This window comes from Aquarana catesbeiana, linkage group LG10 (genome assembly GCF_042186555.1).
Source record: "Aquarana catesbeiana isolate 2022-GZ linkage group LG10, ASM4218655v1, whole genome shotgun sequence".
NCBI lineage: Eukaryota > Metazoa > Chordata > Amphibia > Anura > Ranidae > Aquarana > Aquarana catesbeiana.
The window spans coordinates 46,419,114-46,437,847 of record NC_133333.1 but is presented as its reverse complement, the minus strand read 5'-3'; the positions used below and the strand labels follow the sequence as shown (position 1 = coordinate 46,437,847).

Below are 18,734 nucleotides of genomic sequence, written 5' to 3'. Positions count from 1 at the left end.
ATCCATCGCCACACTACCGTCCCACAGCTCGCCTCCTGACCCGCCACCACGATGGGGTAAGTGCCGGGCAGACGGTGGATGGGCAGGCACAGTGGCTGCATAATATGGGCAAAGAGGCTACAATTGTTGGGGCACAGTTGGCTGCATTTGATGAGCACAGTCTGCACTACAAGTGCACTAAGTGCAGTCGCTGTAGATCTGAGGAGAAGCTCTGAAATGAGGGGAAGCTCTGCTGATTTTATCATCCATCCATCCTATCATGTGCAAGCAAAAATGCTGTTTTATATTTTCCTTGCATGTCCCCCTCAGATCTATAGTGACTGCACTTCCAAGTGCACTTGTAGTGCAAAGTGGATTTGTGGATTAGTAAATGTCTGCATATGATTGGCACAGTTGGCTGCATATGATGGGCACAGTTGGCTGCATATGATGGGCACAGTTGGCTGCATATGATGGGCACAGTTGGCTGCATATGATGGGCACAGTTGGCTGCATATGATGGGCACAGTTGGCTGCATATGATGGGCACAGTTGGCTGCATATGATGGGCACAGTTGGCTGCATATGATTGGCACAGTAAGGCTGCAATTGATGTTTTTGTGTCAGTATCTTTCAAAAAATTTTCAGTTCGTTTGCGCCCCCCCCCCAAAAAAAAAATAAAAAACATTTTGAGCACCAGCCACCACTACATTTTAGAATGGGGTGCCTTGAGATGGTCCATAATGTTAATGGGTGCCTCGACTGAAAAAAAGGTTGAGAAACACTGGGTTTGAGTACCTCTCCTGATTATTTTTGGATCCCTGTTGTAAGTGAAGCTGGAAGCATCTACTGCCATTTTCCTTCTCTCCCCGATCCCCTCTGAGCTAACCAGGAGAGCCTTGTATGCTTTTTATTCAATCTTCGTTGAATCTTCAGAAAAATCATACTATGTATGGGCTCTCTAATGGTGGCCATTGTCGATATATACAGTAAGTATCTGAAATAAATAAGATCAATGTGATGCCTTATTTGTGTCACAGGCAAAAACACATGCTTCTGCTACGCTATGTGTGAATGGGACTTTGGCTTAACTGGCTCCTGTCTAAACTGGCCCTAGTATGTGTATACCCTAAGCATGTGAGATAGGGATCTTAGATTGTAAGTTCCTAGAGGGCGAGGAAGCATGGTGCGAATTGTTGGCTTTATACAAATACTTGTAGCCATTAGGTCATTGCACTTCATTGGTTATTGTTACATTGTATAAAAAATGATTGTAGTATTATGTATCTAAATGAGAAACAATGACTCCTTCCTGGCAGGAATCGGGTTTACAAATGCACAATGTCTGAAAATCCCTAATGTAATATAATGGATGAGTAATGAGATGCAGATGCCCATTTGAAATCTCTGCTCAGTCATTCTCTATCACTGCAGATACAAACTCATATTTTGCTCTAGCTTGTCACCTTCATGACAGGAATATGGGGGAGGTCATTGCTGACTTGTTTTCAATGGGCTTTGATCCAGGGCTGTCATTCTAATCTTTTCCTCACCATCAGATGAGTCCATGTCTCGGAATCAGCATGCAGATGACAAGTGCCAAGACAACTGATTTGCGCTTTCTTGTTCTAGGTTAATGATTTTCTAAGCAAAGAAACAAGACAAAGATGATGGCCTTGAAGCTACACATTGACAAGTAATAGAAAAAGAAGATAACTTCTAATGCCGCGTACACGTGAGCGGAATGTCCGACAGAAGCTTTTCATTGTCTATTCCGATCGTGTGTAGGCCTCATCGGACTTTTTTTTTTCGAAGATTCTGACGGACCTAGAAATAGGACATGCTCTAAATATTTCCAACGGAACCAATTCCTATCGGGGGAAAGCCGCTCGTCTGTATGCTGTTCCGACGGACCAAAAACGACGCATGCTCTGAAGCAAGTACGAGACAGAAGCTATTGGCTACTGGCTATTGAACTTCCTTTTTCTAGTCCCGTTGCACGTGCTGTACGTCACCGCATTCTGGATGGTCGGACTTTGGATTGACCGTGTGTGGGCAAGACCGCTTGAATGGAATTCCGTCAGAGAAACCTTCGGAGTTTATTCCGACGGCTAAACCGGTCGTGTGTACGCAGCATAAGACCCATTTAAACTTTTCTGAATCACCGGCCATGTGACCCGCTGCGGTGCCTCTTCCAGTAGTGGAGTCCAATGATCCGCTTGCTCTAAAGGTCTGATCGCCTCCCCTCGCCTTCCTCATGACACTTGAAGATTTCAGGATGCTGTAAGGACCTCCTTTGAGGCACTCTTCTTTCAGCCGATGGAAATGTTTACATCACTAGGAAGTGACATGAGCACTTTAAGCACCCTCCACCCATGTGTACAATGGCATGTCTACATACAAACACCTTCAAAAAGTCAACCAATAAATGGCCGTTACTACATTCAAGAAAAAAATCTTATGATGGGCCATTAACAAAGAAGATCTGTAGTGAGAAAAATGTGTTGGTTGCCATTGCTAAATTCCTTCTAAAATATTAGTTTCTTGGCTGTCTTGACTTTCTGAGTTGTTAACCTGGAATAAGCATGCTGCAAGTGAAAGTAAGTTAAAGTAAAGTGAGAACTTCTGATATGCATACATGTTCCAGTGCGCAACCGAAAATGTTGTATGTGCCTGCTCTCTTAGGTCTTGTGTAGAGGAGGGTGAACTTCTTGTGTTTGACATTAAATGGAGGTCAACAGATAACCATTTAGTTCAATGGTGTAGTGCAGCCTTTCTCCACTAGGGTACCATGGAACCCTCCAGAGGTTGCTAGGGGTTCCTTGAGCAATTAACAGTTTCCGCCTCCTAGATATGGAACCACTAATACCCAAGACTTTTTTTCTGAGAGGATAAGTGTAGGTACTCTTCCCTGAGTGATCCCTTGTCTCTGCCCCCTACCTTCCTCAGAGCACCATCCCTTGTCTCTGCCTCCTGGATATGGAACCACTGATACCCAAGGCTTTTTTTTTTCTAAGAGAATAGGTGTAGGTACTCCTCCCTAAATGATCCCTTGTCTCTGCCCCCTACCTTCCTCAGAGCACCATCCCTTGTCTTTGCCTCCTAGATATAGAACCACTAATACCCAAGGATTTTTTTTTCTGAGAGAATAGATGTAGGTACTCCTCCCTGAGTGATCCCTTGTCTCTGCCCCCTACCTACCTGCTTCATTTGTTAAAGCAGAGGTTAAAGAGGAAGTAAACCCTGGTGGGTTTTTCTTCCTTTCTTCTTCCCCGCAAAGTAAAGGCATAATGTGCTAGTATGCATCACATACTAGCACATTGTGTGACACTTACCTGCAAACGAAGCCCGCGTCGTCCCTGCTGCAGGCCGCATTCATCTTTGTCTGTCTTCCTTCCGGGACCACGACCTCCGGCTCTGTGAGTGGCCGGAGCCGCGTGATGTCACTCTCGTGCATGCGCCTGGGAGAAACGCCACGTGCGGCCATTCCTTCAGAGCACATGCGCCGATGACATAATCGGCATAGTAAATATCTCTTGAACGGCACATGTTTAGGAAATATAGGTAAGGCTTACCTATAGGTACAACTTCCCCATGGAGGTTTACAACCAAGTCTTAAAAGAAATATTCTGCATCACATACTAGCACATTATGACAGACTTACCTGTAAAATGGATCCCTCCAGCAGAGCGCTGGCAGGGCTTCCATCTTCACCCGGGTTTGCAGGCTCCAGCCAAAACTATGATGACGTCACTCCCATGAATGCGCGCGGGAGTTGTGATCGTGGCACAGATCTCTGCGATGAGGGCACATTCAGTGTACTCTCAATTCAGAGCACAGTGCGCATGTGCTGGTGACGTCACCGGCTACAGAATAGGTGAATATCTCCTAAACGGGGCATGTTTAGGAGATATTTATACCCACGGGTAAGCTTTATTATAAGGTTACCTTTAGGTAAAAGTGACCAAGCAGAGTTTACTACTGCTTTAATGATAACAAGAAAGGCAATAAAATAAATCCCCTGCAGCCCACATCAATAGGTTTCCCTGAGCAACAATAGCCCCCCATCCCCAGGTACAAAAATACCCCCCCCCCCAGCAACAATAGATCTCCCAGCAGCCAGCATAAATCAGAGGGCTCTGCTCATTAGAGCTTACAATCTAGGAGATGTTAATAAGGTTGAGAAAGAATGATGTAGTGTGAATGACAGTCCTTGACTTGCTTTGCATTTCTTGATTTGTGTTCCCATGGTAGCAGCATGTTTTCCCCCCAAATGATGTAATCTAATATATTCTATAAATTACATATAAATGTTATACATATATTCACAGTTTCATTATTGTATTTACCAATGTATATGAATATATAAATAATACACATATGATATTATTATTAGTATTATTATTTTTTATATAAGAAGTCCATTGGTGTCAGTGGGAGTGGTATTCATTTATTACAACACATAAGATCATGTAAAAATTTGAAATGATATAATAATAATAAAATAATAATAAAACATATAGGAAGTGTACTGGTGTCAGGGAGGGTATTGTTTATTACAATTCATAAAATATATAATCACAATAATAATTATAGTAATAATAACAATACATAATACATCTTATAAAACGTGTTGTTGCGTTAACTAAAAAGATGAACACAAACAAAATATAAAAATGAATGATTATTATTAATAATAATAATAAAAATGATGATGATAATACAATCATACACAGAGCACTGGTGTCAATGGGAGCAGTTTTATTTTATTTTTTTTTGTTACAATAAATATATTCTATTTCTAAATTGTGATTGTTAGTATTTTAATTCTAATCGAATCATACCCAGTGCAGTGGTTTAAGTGAGTTGGAGCAATATTTGTTTGTTAAAATAAAACGATATAAACAATGCTATATATTTATGTAAAAAGAATATAATAATATAATCATGTACAGTGGTATCGGAGTGGGCGGGGCGTGTGATTAATATTCAGTAGAGGGGTGTGGTCCCTATTGAAGGGAGCGGTCTATTATGTATTAGTGGGCGGTCCCGCATCCCGTGGAGGAGTCTCCTCTCTCTGTCCCTTTTATTCTCTAGCCGGGACTGCAGCGGAGATCTCCAGTCATCTCTGCACCAGCACAGCCGGGACAAGGGGGACAGAGCCCAGGACAACACCCGGGACAGCTCGGGGGGACAATCACACAAGCCCGGCCCCGGGACACCTGCTGGTCCCCCAGATCACCCCCCCCAGGACTCCCTCCTACCCCGGACACCCCGCACCCCCCCCCCACACCAGGACCGGGGGAGACCACCATGGAGGTTCTGCTTCTCATCGCAGCTCTGCTGCCAGGTGAGTGACCATGTCCGATACCAATTGTCCTGTCTGTGTCACCGGGACCCCCATCTGTGTGTGTATGGGGGGATCGGGAATAATAGAATGGCTGGGACTCTTATCCTTATAATATCTATCTATCTATCTATCTATCTATCTATCTATCTATCTATCTATCTATCTATCTATCTATCTATCTATCTATCTATCCTCTCTGATTGGTCTCACTTTATTAGTCTCTGTATCTTTCTATAATCTCTACTCCATCTGCTGGATGTATATCTCCTATTCTAGATCTCTTCTCTTCTCTTCTCTTCTCTTCTCTTCTCTTCTCTTCTCTTCTCTTCTCTTCTCTTCTTTCCAGACTGTTTATATATCTTCTCTAATTGCACAGATGTTTATCCATTCCCCATCTCCCCCCCCCCAATCCATCCATCCGTCCATCCCTCAATTTCATCAGTAGAATGACATCTTAATACCCATCCATCATAACATCTGAATACTTATCCATCTCATCTAAGTGGACTAACATACAAATACCCATCCATCCACCAGTCTGTCTGTCCATCCGTCCATCCATCCATCCATCCATCCATCCACCAGTCTTTCCATCCATCTACCAGTCTGTCTGTCCATCCATCCATCCATCCATCCATCCATCCATCCATCCACCAGTCTGTCCATCCATCCATCTACCAGTCTGTCCATCCGTCCATCCATCCATCCATCCATCCATCTATCCATCCACCAGTCTTTCCATCCATCTACCAGTCTGTCCATCCATCCATCCATCCATCCATCCACCAGTCTGTCCATCCATCTATCCATCCACCAGTCTGTCCATTTATCCATCCATCCATCAGTTTGTCCATCCATCCACCACTCTGTCCATCCATCCATGTAATCAAAGTGGAATAACATCTAAATACCTGTCCATCCAGAATAATATTCAAATACTCATCCATCCTCTCCATCTAACCATAATCCATCCATCCATCCAATCCATTTGTCTGTCCATCCATCCATCCAGTCTACCAACATATCCATCCCATCTAAATGGAATAAAGTCTTAACTACCCAGCAGCCCCCTATGAATTATTCTGGTATATCAGGTAAATGGAAAGGGATTTCCTTCCACATCTGGTGGTGTTTCTGCCATAGAAGTCTATTTAGAAGAGTGACATGTTGTCTTCACTGTAGATCTTCAGAGGGCTGAATTGTCATTGAGCTGATTTTTGACTTGCTGGTCCATAATATGAAAGATACAAATGTGTGTGTGACTGTATATATTTGTGTGTGATATATATATATATATATATATATATATATATATATATTATAATATTTTTATTTCTTATGTGCTGTGGATGTGTGCCAAGGGGTGTGGTCTTACCACATTTAAGATCTGTTTTTTTCAAAGGCTGATAGTAGAGTTATCTATAGCTGACATGTGTCTTGGTACAGTTGTGTCACATTCTGTGAATACATTTCCAGCGGAATGCTTCGTCACGGTGCCCAGATGCCAGCGCTACCACTCTGAGTACAATTACCACTTTCCGCACATGCAGCCTTGATGTTCCAGCCTCATGGGACCCATATTAATCACCGCATTCTTTTCCATTCATTATTGATTATTTTGTCTGTTGTGATGGTCCTCTGGCTTCTCCTCCTGGAATAACGTGTACCAGCTGTGTTGGCAGGTTGCTCTAATAAAATTCCTATTATGGTTCGATGTGGTGTCTAATTTAGGTTGTTCTAATAACCCAAGTAGGGTAGTACCAGCAGTATTAATGAGGTGCAAAGCATGGTAACCCATACCACCCAACCGGCACTTTTAGTGAAACCTGGTTGTGATTGGGTTAATGGCATCCCAGTCTTGGTCTGTAAGGTGGTTCAATATTGAGTTGGCTCACCCTTTGCAGCTATAACAGCTTCAACTCTTCTGGGAAGGCTGTCCACATCGGGTTGAGGTCAGGACTCTGTGCAGGCCAGTCAAGTTGCTCCACCCCAAACTCACTCATCCATGTCTTTCTTGTTCACATCAGTGCCTGACCTTACAATTGCGCTTCTGGAAGAATGGTCAAACATTCCCATAGACACACTCCTAAACCTTGTGGACAGCCTTCCCAGAAGAGTTGAAGCTGTTATAGCTGCAAAGGGTGGGCCAACTCAATATTGAACCCTACGGACTAATGCCATGTACACACGGTCGGATTTTCCAACGGGAAATGTTCGATAGGAGCTTGTTGTCAGGAAAATCCGACCGTGTGTAGGCTCCATCGGACATTTTCCGTTGGAGTTTCCGAAAAACAAAATTTGAGATCTGGATCTCACATTTTCTGACAACAAAATCCGTTGTCGTAAATTACGATCGTGTGTACCTAATTCCGACGCACAAAATTCCACGCATGCTCGGAATCAAGCAGAAGAGCCACACTGGCTATTGAACTTCATTATTCTCGGCTCGTTGTATGTGTTGTACGTCACCGCGTTCTTGACGTTCAGAATTTCCGACAACATTTGTGTGACCGTGTGTATGCAAGACAAGTTTGAGCCAACATCCGTCGGAAAAAAATTGGATTTTGTTGTCGGAATGTGCGATCGTGTGTAGGCGGAATAAGACTGGGATGACATTAAAGGTTGCGTGTGTGTAAAGGCAGGTGTCCCAATACTTTTGACAATATAGTGTATTTTATTTGATGGCATATGCAGTTCAAATTTTGGCAGATTCTTGCTGAATTGGCTGAAATTAGAGCTTTGATTGGCCCTTTCGGCACCACCCGACTTGACAAAAGTCAACCTTAATTCACTTTTGTTGGGGGAGCCAGTAGAAAAATGGCCAGTCAGTGCCTGCATCCAATCAGAATACAATAGCTGGTAGTGGGCATTCCTCTGTCTGTGCTGTTTAGCTTGGATGGAGGAATCGATCAATCTGTCAACTGATCGGCGAGTGACATTGGTGATTTCAAGAGCCGTCGCTGACTTTAATCACCTCTTCCTGAATTCTGTTTTTCACAAGGTTAGGTGACCAAAATCTTCTGCCAGGCGTGAGATTTGGAGCAAGCAGCACTGGGCATTTCTTTTTTTGTGCTTGTTATCTTACGCGTGTAAGCTCCTACTGTACTCAACGCTTAAAGGACCAGTACACCCAAAACTCATTTTTCTGTTTTTTTTTTTTTTTTTTTTTTTTTTTAGTAGATGAAAACTCTCCCTTCTGTAGTTATTGAATCTGCTTCTGACATCTCAAAGTCCTTCTGCTGCTTTAATCATCATATTTAAATAAATGAAAAAAATCCAATTGGGAAGGGAAGACTCATCACCATAACTTTAGGTTGGGTGGACCCAAACTCAAGCTCTCATCACCGGAATCCCTTAAAAATACAAACTGCCATCCTTTACCTAAATTTAAATAGTCTACCCATCATGGTTGGACTTGAAGTGTTCCAGTTGACAACCACCAATTCAGGCATATTCTGGGAGGCCATGCTGGGATTTGTAGTCCCTCCACTCCTGAGGGTGTAGTATGTCTTTGCCCGAACATGCTTGTGAAAGTTGTAAATATCCCTTTGCTCGATCATCCAGGCAGTAAATCTTAAATTCCTTTAATCTTCCCTGCTGTGTGATTCACATCTTCTAAGTAACCATCTCCACGCTTCATTTTAGCGAAACTCTTGAGAATTGGACTCCGCGTTGTAAAGTGGCGCCGTTTGCTTTTACCAGACACAATTAAGGAGCGCGGGGCTTGTTTAACAATATTATGCAATGATTACATTCATAAAGTGTAGAAAGACCTGAATTCAGTGGACTGAGATTATTTATTATTACAAGTATTTATATAGTGCCGACAATTTATGCAGTTATATATATTTTTATTTATTTATTTCAGGTACTTATATAGCGCCGTCAATTTACGCAGCGCTTTACATATATATATTATACATTCACATCAGTCCCTATACCCTCAAGGAGCTTACAATCTAAGGTCCCTAACTCACATTCATACCTATACTAGGGCTGATTTAGACAGGATCCAATTAACCTACCAGCATGTCTTTGGAGTGTGGGAGGAAACCGGAGTACCCGGAGGAAACCCACGCAGACACAGGGAGAACATGCAAACTCCAGGCAGGTAGTGTCGTGGTCGGGATTCGAACCAGCGACCCTTCTTACTGCTAGGCGAGAGTGCTACCCACTGCGCCACTGTGCCGCCCAAATATATATATATATATATACAGTAAAACCTTGGATTGTGTCAGAGAAGTACTTACCGAGGCTGAGATGCCGAGAGCGGTTCACCCTTGCGACTAAGCGCAGCCCGCCCCCTGGAGGTGGCACAGGGAATGGATGTCACAAAGAGGCACAGACTACCCAGTAGACAGGAGTAGACTTGTGTGGTAGTCCTCGTAGGGATGAGCAGCTGTGCAGAGACTGGCAGACGGGATGACTTGCTGAAGAAGAGTAAACAGACCAGAACCAGGCTGGGGGTCAAACACAGAAGAGCTGTAAATTCAATCACAGGCTGAGGTATGGTTTCTGGGAGACACAAGTCAAGTCCAGGTCACAAGCAGAAGATCAAGGCAAGGAGAAAGGAGGCAGGTCCGGGTCACAGGCAGAGGGTCAAACACAGGAGACAAGCGGAATCCGTTAAACAGGCCTAGGGTCAGGTCCAGGAGAAGAGCAGAAGAGTCAAGGTCAATCCGGGTCACAGCAGGCAATCAGGTACAGGATCAAAGTATAACAGGAAGCTGAAGACAAACCAGCAATTTGTCTGAGCACAAGAGCAACTTTTATAGGCCAGCCCAAGGGTCACGTTGGGCGCGTGCCCCGGAGTGCCGGGCCGCGGATGCACATGTGCTGGAGCGCCGTTCCTCCACGCATTCAAGCAGGAACACGACCGAAGTGACTGGAAGGATTATTCTCCTGACAGATTGTGAGCATAATTTGTTCCGGAAACATGCTTGTAATCCAAAGCACTTGAATATCAAAGCGAATTTCCCCATAAGAAAAAATGGAAACTCAAATGATTTGTTCCACAACCATTTATTCGTAAGTTCTTCAGTTTATAGTCCATATAAAAAGATTATAGCAATGTGATGGTCGTGTAACCAAAAAATGTCCATCCACAAATGGAAGCCTCCACAAGGGGATTAGAAGCAAAATCCATCAGGAGCTACGAAGTATAAAAGAGATGAGAGGCGCCTCTAAGTGTAGCAATATGGTTACATTTAAAGAAGGTACAACATTTAGCAACTCACATGGTTGATGATTAAAACTGGCACATCTAAGCCCCGGTTCACACTGAGGCAGCGCGACTTGCAGCGCGACTGCCTCAGGCGACCTGGACACGACAGGGGCGGCGACTTGCAAAACGACTTCTATATAGAAGTCTATGCAAGTCGCCCCCAAAGTAGTACAGGAACCTTTTTCTAAGTCGGAGCGACTTGCGTCGCTCTGATTAGAACGGTTCCATTGTACAGAACGGGACGCTACTTGTGAGGCGGCTAGGTCGCCTGACAAGTCGTTCTAGTGTGAACCGACCCTCAGTATGCAGGCATCCGGGGCAAAGCTGTCCACACAGACCGTCTTCCGCCATTCACCATGTGAGTTGCTAAATGTTGTACCTTCATTAAATGTAACCATATTGCTACACTTAGAGGCACCTCTCTTCTCTTTTATACTCAGTTGAGACATGACGCTACTTGTATATCAAGACATTGCTTGTATATCAGGTCAAAATTTATTTAAAAATTTTGCTTGTCGCTCTCAAACCAAGTTACTCTCAAACCAAGGTTTTACTGTATTACATATATTATAATATTTATATATATATAGGATGCACATGAACATTAATGGTATCCCAGTCATAGTCCATAGGGTTCAATATTGAGTTGGCACACCCTTTGCAGCCTATAACAGCTTCAACTCTTCTGGGAAGGCTGTCCACAAGGTTTAGGAGTGTGTCTATGGGAATGTTTGACCATTCTTCCAGAAGCACATTTGTGAGGTCAGGCACTGATGTTGGATGAGAAGACCTGGCTCACAGTCTCCGCTCTGATTCATCCCAAACCTTGTGGACAGCCTTCCCAGAAGAGCTGAAGCTGTTATAGCTGCAAAGGGTGGGCCAACTCAATATTGAACCCTATGGACGAAGACTGGGATGGCATTAAAGTTGATGTGAAGGCAAGTGTCCCAATACTTTTGACAAGATAGTGTATATTAGTGCCAGTTTAGACAGAAGCCAATTAACCTACCAACATGTCTTTGGAGTGTGGGAGGAAACCGGAGTATCCGGCAGTTCTCCTGCTCTGCAAACCTAGCCTCAGATTTGTCTGGCAGGGCATGCTGGATCTTGTAGTTCCTTAGTGCTCAAATTGCCATCCCTTGTGTTCTGACACTAACACTAGCATAGGGCCCCACTGGGGTGAGCGGTTGACATGAACAAGGATTGCAGAGTCAGCATGCACTGACACCATCCTGCATTCAATTTAAAGCAAGGTAAATGCTGCACCAAGCACTTATCTATATTGGGCCCTCCGGCTCGGCACACATTTTCTGCACCAAGCTCCAAAGATTGCATGAAGATCACCCAGAACGTGCCCTGAATCCTCCCCTCCAGCCTCCTGGGTGTCTGAAGACTAAAGTACAGGTTTCTTCCCCCACTAGTACACATATTGCCAATTACTCAGTATTTGCTGCCTGCTAAAGATTCCTGCCTGGGGGATTTACAGTGCAGGCAAATTAGACAGGTCCCCGGGGGGTCACACTCATTTCCATCATTCTTGGATTTAGCTGTCTTTATTTTTTTTTAACAGCATCTCCTGCATTTAAATAGTGAGTTTGCAGGTAAATTGTTGAAGGGAACCTGTCATAAAAATGGGAGTTGTTCTTATTGATCGCTCCCAAAATGTGCTGCTTGACTGGCTCTCATGCCGACCCTCTGGCCCCTCAGGTAGGTAGCATTTTCAGAAAGAGTTTGGAAATTGAGGTCACCTTATTTCTCGTAGGGTCAGTTTACACCACATGCAGTCCAGTGCATTTTTTCTGCATCAAAAACTTATAGAAAATGGGTTATATCAGGGATATGCAATTAGCGGACCTCCAAGCTGTTGCGGAACTGCAAAACTCTGAGCCCGGGTTCACACCATAATATGCTGCGCACCGCACAGGAGCGCTGTGCGTCCCTGTTCACCGTTTCAGGGACGAATCAGGGCCGATTCTATGCCTGAATTCGGCCCTGAAACGCAGCCAAAGACGCACAGCGTTTTTGTGCAGTGCGCACCGCAGCCGCCCCGGAGATATGTGAACCGGCTCCATAGGGAGCCAGTCACATTCTCCTGCTATGCGAATTAGAGGTGCGGAAACGCACCTCTAATTCGCATAGGTGTGAACCCGGGCTGACAGCCACAAGCATGACACCCAGAGGCAGAGGCATGATGGGACTTGTAGTTTTGCATCAGCTGGAGGTCCGCTAATTGCATATCCCTGGGTTATATGGTTTCCAATGATATAGTTCACACCAGTGCAGTCAGTACAAGGACGTTCCAATTCCAGATAAAAAAAAAAAGAGTAGAACATGCTGCATTTTTCCTGCACTAGACTGTACTGGAACGTGGTAAAACGCATAAAAAATGCACTGGAACACATCAAAAACGCACCAGACTCCAGTACAGTGGATAAAAACAGGAACATTTTTAAAAAAAAAAAAGCATCTGGAATGCATCTGAAAATGCATCAAAAATGCACTGGAGCGGATCTGGAGTGGTGTAAACCAGCCCTTATACAGGATTTAGGTTGGCCATACAGCATAGATTTCTCCATCCACACTAAACCGCAGGGATGGACAAATGCCCCCCTGCTGGCTATTGTATTCTAACAACCAGCACTTGTGGCAGTCAGGCTACCCGAACAGTAGCCACATTTGATTGGATGCAGTCACTGTTCGGCCAGTCATTTTCCAGCAGGCTCCTTTGACAAAAGTCCATTGAACAATCAACTTTCGTCAAGCCAAGTGGTGTTGGCAGCGGCACCCATGGATCTAATTTCGGTCAATTCAGCGGGAATCAGACGAAATTGGAGCTGCATTGGACAGTCTTTCTTTGTGCTTTTTAGGTACCATGAGTGAGTTTACTAAAGTAAAGAGGTGATTTTAAAGACAATACGTTTCCTAGATCTGGGCATAGATGGCTCAAATTTTGGTTGTTCAGCTCATAAAAGAAAATCATTTGATTCCCCCCATCCATGCTAGGAGCGTGGCTGAAGGAATTTCTATTGTATTCGGGTGGCCATGGCACTGGTGGCTGCCTGAATTCAATGACATTGCCAAACAGCGATGGCATCTGATTGATTTTCACCGGACTCGGTTGATTTTTTAAGCCGGGTGATGCCCGAAGGACCAGCCATAGTTTGAATTTTGACGGCTTTTGTATTAGGAATGAATGGAGGTAGACCCCTTCCCCCCCCAACACCTTTCACACAAATATGGAAATAATAAAACAATAACGCAGTATTTTTGTGTATTTATATCTTTCCCTTGGTGTGGCTGGATGTTGACCTCAACTTAGAACTCTGGCCAAACTTCTTTTTCCTTATTTTACTATTGTAGGGAAGAGTTTAAACCTCTGTCTGGTCACCTTGTGACCATTGTCTCTAGGATGGAAAGTAAGAGGAAATCCAAAGTGTATGTTTACCATCATGACAGTAGTAGAGGTAATATCACCTTATTGAAAGATGTCCTTCTTGGAGGATAACTACCAAACGTGGGGTTTCTCCGTACTTTGGAGAGATTTCTTCTCCTCTTTTTCCCATGATTGTAGAAGGTCAGTCAAGTTTGTGGAGCACATTAGAAAACAGGATACGGGGGGGACCCAGAGTTTGGAATCCACAGTCAAATGAGAGTGCCAGACCGATATCCAAGAGTCCGAAACATATTATTATTACTAGTTCATAATAAGATGATGTAGAACGTCCAACACTTTCCAGGGACTGGTAGCATTCCTCCTTCATCAGGGAAACAAGATGATCGTAGTCAAAAACTGTGATGTTGTAGCTAAGTCAGGCAACATAGAAATCTACTGCCTGGATAAGCTACACAATCACTGTTTGTGACTATTGTCATCTTGTCTCCCTGATGGACTCTTGGATTATTGGTTGGGCACTTATATTAGACTTTTTACTAGAGCAGTCAGAACCTGACAGCGGTTCTAATATTTTTCTACTGTAGACTTTCATTTTAATGTGACCTTGTCCTACAGGTTCAAAACAACAACAAAAAAGGAGTGACCATACTTACCTTTCTGTTTACCCCGTGTCATGAAAGGCTTGCGCATTTATAACAAACATGTTATTCTTACCTGCTCAGTGCAGTGGTTTTGCACAGAGCAGCCCCGATCCTCCTCTTCTTGGGTCCCCCGCCAGTACTCCTGGCTCCTCCCCCCTGATGAGTGCCCCCATAACAAGCCGTTTGCCAAGGGGACACTCATGCCTGTTTGCTCCCAAGCCCCGCTCTGTGTGTCCATAAGAAACACATAAATGAGGCTGGGTCCTGCCTCCCACTCCCTAATCACTGGCTGTGATTGACATCAGCGGGAGCCAATGGCTTCCACTGCTGTAGCTGAGCCAATGAGGAGGGTGAGAGCTTTGGCTCTCATTCACATTGCTGGATCGAGATCTGGCTCAGGTATGTATTGGGGGGCTGCGGGAGGAGCTGCACGCAGAAGGTTTTTTACCTTCATGCATAGAATGCAGTAAGGTTAAAAAAAAAAACCTTCTTCCTTCACAACCACTTCAATTTTTCCCCAGCCAGTGCAGGTATTCAACACCACCTGGGTGTAAATACCCCCCCCCCTACAGTTATTACCTTTTGTATCATTTGACCCTCTAACGAGCAGGGCCCTCTGATTCCTCCTGTATTTAATTGTATTGAAATTGTACTGTCTCCCCCAATGTTGTAAAGCGCTGCGCAAACTGCTGGTGTTATATAAATCCTGTATAATAATAATAACTGCTGCACGCTGTGGTTCCTCCCATTGACTTGAACATCACTACAGGATGTATGAGCCAATGGGAGGAACCACTGCGTATGGTGGGGGAAACAGGCATTTGACCCATCTGACAATTTGAATACTTGAAGCAACATAGACCAGCATCATGTTAGCATTTCAAGACATGGGCTGCTAGAAGGATACGTTCAGTGCCTATTCTTTTTACAGGTATGTCCTTTTGAATTTAGGGAGCCTAGAGTCTTTGAATCAAATTCACAGGATACGGTCGGGAAAATATTTTAGGGCTGTATACAACATACCTTTCCAGAAGTGATCTAGCTGAACTGATTGAATATGTTGGCTTTTTTGTCCCATTGTGTTGTCTTCCCTTGAGGCATGCAGGCATCAGAGATGTCTATATAGTCCCCCTCCACCTCCGCCTTTTCCATGAGCATAGGTGGGTTTCTCTGATGTGAATGTACAGATTTCCATAATGATCTTTTATATGAATAATTGCTCAATTGCTGGATTGTGGCTTTATTGAGCACCATACACTTTTTATTATAAGGCAGTAGATCTGCTGTTCTGCTATCCGATACGTGAATGATGTTTGATAGACTGTTGCATGTAGCTCTTTGTCTTGTTGAACAAGACAGACCATTCATCATGTAGAGAAATCTAGCCTGCTGGCTATGGTATTCTGACAGCTGACACCTGTGTCTGTCAGAATATCTAAACAGTGGCTCCTTTTGATCTAAATTTTTTAGACTGAAGCATATCCATGGGCATGCACACAGGGTGCGCCAGGGGTGCCTGGGCACACCCTTATCACCCTGTGCGACGAAGATTCCCCCTGCTGAACGCCCCTACCCACGTGACAGCTGAGGCTATGTCACCAAAGCCCTTCAATGGGGGTTCTAACAAATTGTAAAAAAAAAAAACAAATGTATATAAAAAAATGTAATTGTAAAAAATAACAAAAAAACTACTGACACCAATCTCATTCCAACTGACACCGTCGTCTGCCCTACTGACACCGTCGTCTGCTCTACTGACGCCTTCCTCTGCTCTACTGACGCCGTCCTCTGCTCTACTGACGCCGTCCTCTGCCCTACTGACGCCGTCCTCTGCCCTACTGCACACGTGTGTTTGAGCTTTGGGGCGCACACACTAATGTAATAGGCTGCGCACACCTATGAGAATGTCCAACAGAGAGGTGCCAACAGGTCTTCCCACAGCTTGAATATTGGCAGGTACATCTGTAATTGGCCAAAATGTGCTTGTTTTATGGACACATTTAGGCTACCCATAGCCATAGACTAAAGCTGCCCATAGATGGTTTGAAATTCAGCTGGTTAGTAGGGACCAGCTGAATTTTGAACCATGTGTTGGCTGCTCCCTCACAACAGAAATCGATTTACTGATTGACTTCTATTGAACAAGCTTGTTGGAATTGTTTTTTCAATCAGAGACTGCAGCCACTAATCAATATATTCTGACAGTGCAGTCAATGTCTGAGTGCAGAGGATTCGATTGTGTGGAGGGAGGAATCTGTTTGTTCCATCTATGTCTAGCTTTGGCGGTACCCATTGATGATTAAGGAAAAACCTGTAGCTGATTCTTTGAATATAAAGAGTAGATCAGTAAAGATTTGCTCATTTCTACAGAAATATTTTCCATAGGCAAAAGCTGTCCATAGATTGATTGTTTTTTAATTTTAATCAGCCAGTTGGCTGATAACAAACAAAAAACAAATAGAACCCATCCACACGTTTAAGGTGGATGATGGAATCCTCTGCTGCAGTATTGTATTCTGACAGCAGGGAGCTGATGATTAGATCAGCTTCTGTCGACCATTCCTGCTGGAAAACCTTTTTCGATCATCGGCTTGTAGCACTGATCAGTGCATTCTGATAGCGAGGATTCTCCATTGTGAGAATACAATAGCGCAGTGGGGAAGATTTCTGCATCCTCCTCACTTGTCCACTGGTCGAATGAAAAAAAAAACTGTGTAACCAGCTTAAAGCGGAGTTCCACCCAAAAGTGGAACTTCTGCTTATCTGTCTCTGTCCCACTCCGGTGGCACATTTGGCACCTTTTTGGGGGAGGGGTGAGCGGGTACCTGTTTTTGACAGTTACCCTGTCCCCACTTCCGTCGGACCTCACTGTGGCTAGGTACATCAGAAGTTCAACCCCTCCTCCTCCTCCTCCTTCCTCCTTTCCTTGCTGCTGGGCCAGTAAGAGCGCGCAGTGCACTTCGCGCATGCGCAGTAGGGGGAAAACCTCAAGGCTTCACGGTAGGATTTCCTTACCAGCAACGGCGCCGGCAGCACCCGATAGTTGATGGAAACATCGGCTGCGGTGCAGACATTGCTGGATTCCAGGACAGGTAACTGTCCTAATATTAAGAGTCAGGAGCTACAGTATGTGTAGCTGCTGACTCTTATTGAAGGGGGAGGCCGGAACCCCGCTTTAAGTTTTAGACTTGTGTCTAAAGTGCTTGCGCCTCTGAAAAGCGATCTGCGCTTGGATCACTTTTCAGAGATTTTTGAGAGACGGTGAGGAGGCACACCTCACCACCTGTCTTAGCCTTGTAAATGCTGCATGAACACACCGCAACTGCATGCATCACATGCATTTTTTGAGGTGTTTACGGCGTGTCCCCATTTCAGCATCAGATTTGAGGGCCGTACTGCCTGCCCTATGCAAAAATAGCAATAGTTTTTGCCTGGGGCGTGAAGCAATGCATCGCAACTGTGGCATGTGAGCATCCCTGTCCCCAAAATCCAGTCTAAATGAGCCCTTAGCGTTGTTACTCCACAGAAAATGACATAATTTTAGAAATCCAAGCAATCACGATTCAAATTTATCATTTTAATTCTTTGAGGTTTGTCAAAGTTGATATATTTTCTAGCGATTCAAAATTTGGGAGCTGCTTGCTCTTTAACTTGATTACAGATTGATTCGCTATTACAGAGTTTTGTGTGATCGCTCTGTAGATCAGCCATTCTCAACCAGGGTTCCTCCAGGGGTGGCTGGAGAGTCCTTAAACTGTGGCTAACTGACCTCCTATTTAATGGTTCATGGGTAGTTTCAGGTCCATTGCCTCTTGGTAAAGCCAACGCCATGACTGCAAGGGTGTCATTATGGGGGCATTCTTCCCACTACCAATGTAAGGGGCATTTTCCCAATGACCCCTGTTGGGCTAATCTTGCCAGGGGTTCCCTGAGACCAGAAAATTATTTCAGGGGATTCTCTGGGGCAGGGTTTCTCAACCAGGGTTCCATGGAACTCTAGGCTTCCTCTAGAGGTTACTTGGGCAGGGAGCGATTTCTCCTCTCAGATACGTTCCCACTGACACCATTGATCTATTTAGCTACCTGTAAGGGGGTAATTCCCCAATGACCACAGGAATAAGGAACATTCTTTCCACTGACCATCAC

General features: G+C 44.3%; 1 protein-coding gene across 1 annotated transcript in view; it reads left to right on the top strand.

Annotated features, from left to right (window-relative positions):
* Positions 1-5,051: 5,051 nt before the first annotated feature.
* BCAM (basal cell adhesion molecule (Lutheran blood group)) overlaps positions 5,052-18,734 on the top strand; it is a 136,935-nt gene continuing 123,252 nt past the window's right edge. Inside the window, exon 1 of the mRNA XM_073602131.1 lies at positions 5,052-5,329. Within this exon, the coding sequence (XP_073458232.1) occupies positions 5,293-5,329 (37 nt within the window). The 5' untranslated portion in view covers positions 5,052-5,292. The remainder of the gene's footprint in view (positions 5,330-18,734) is intronic.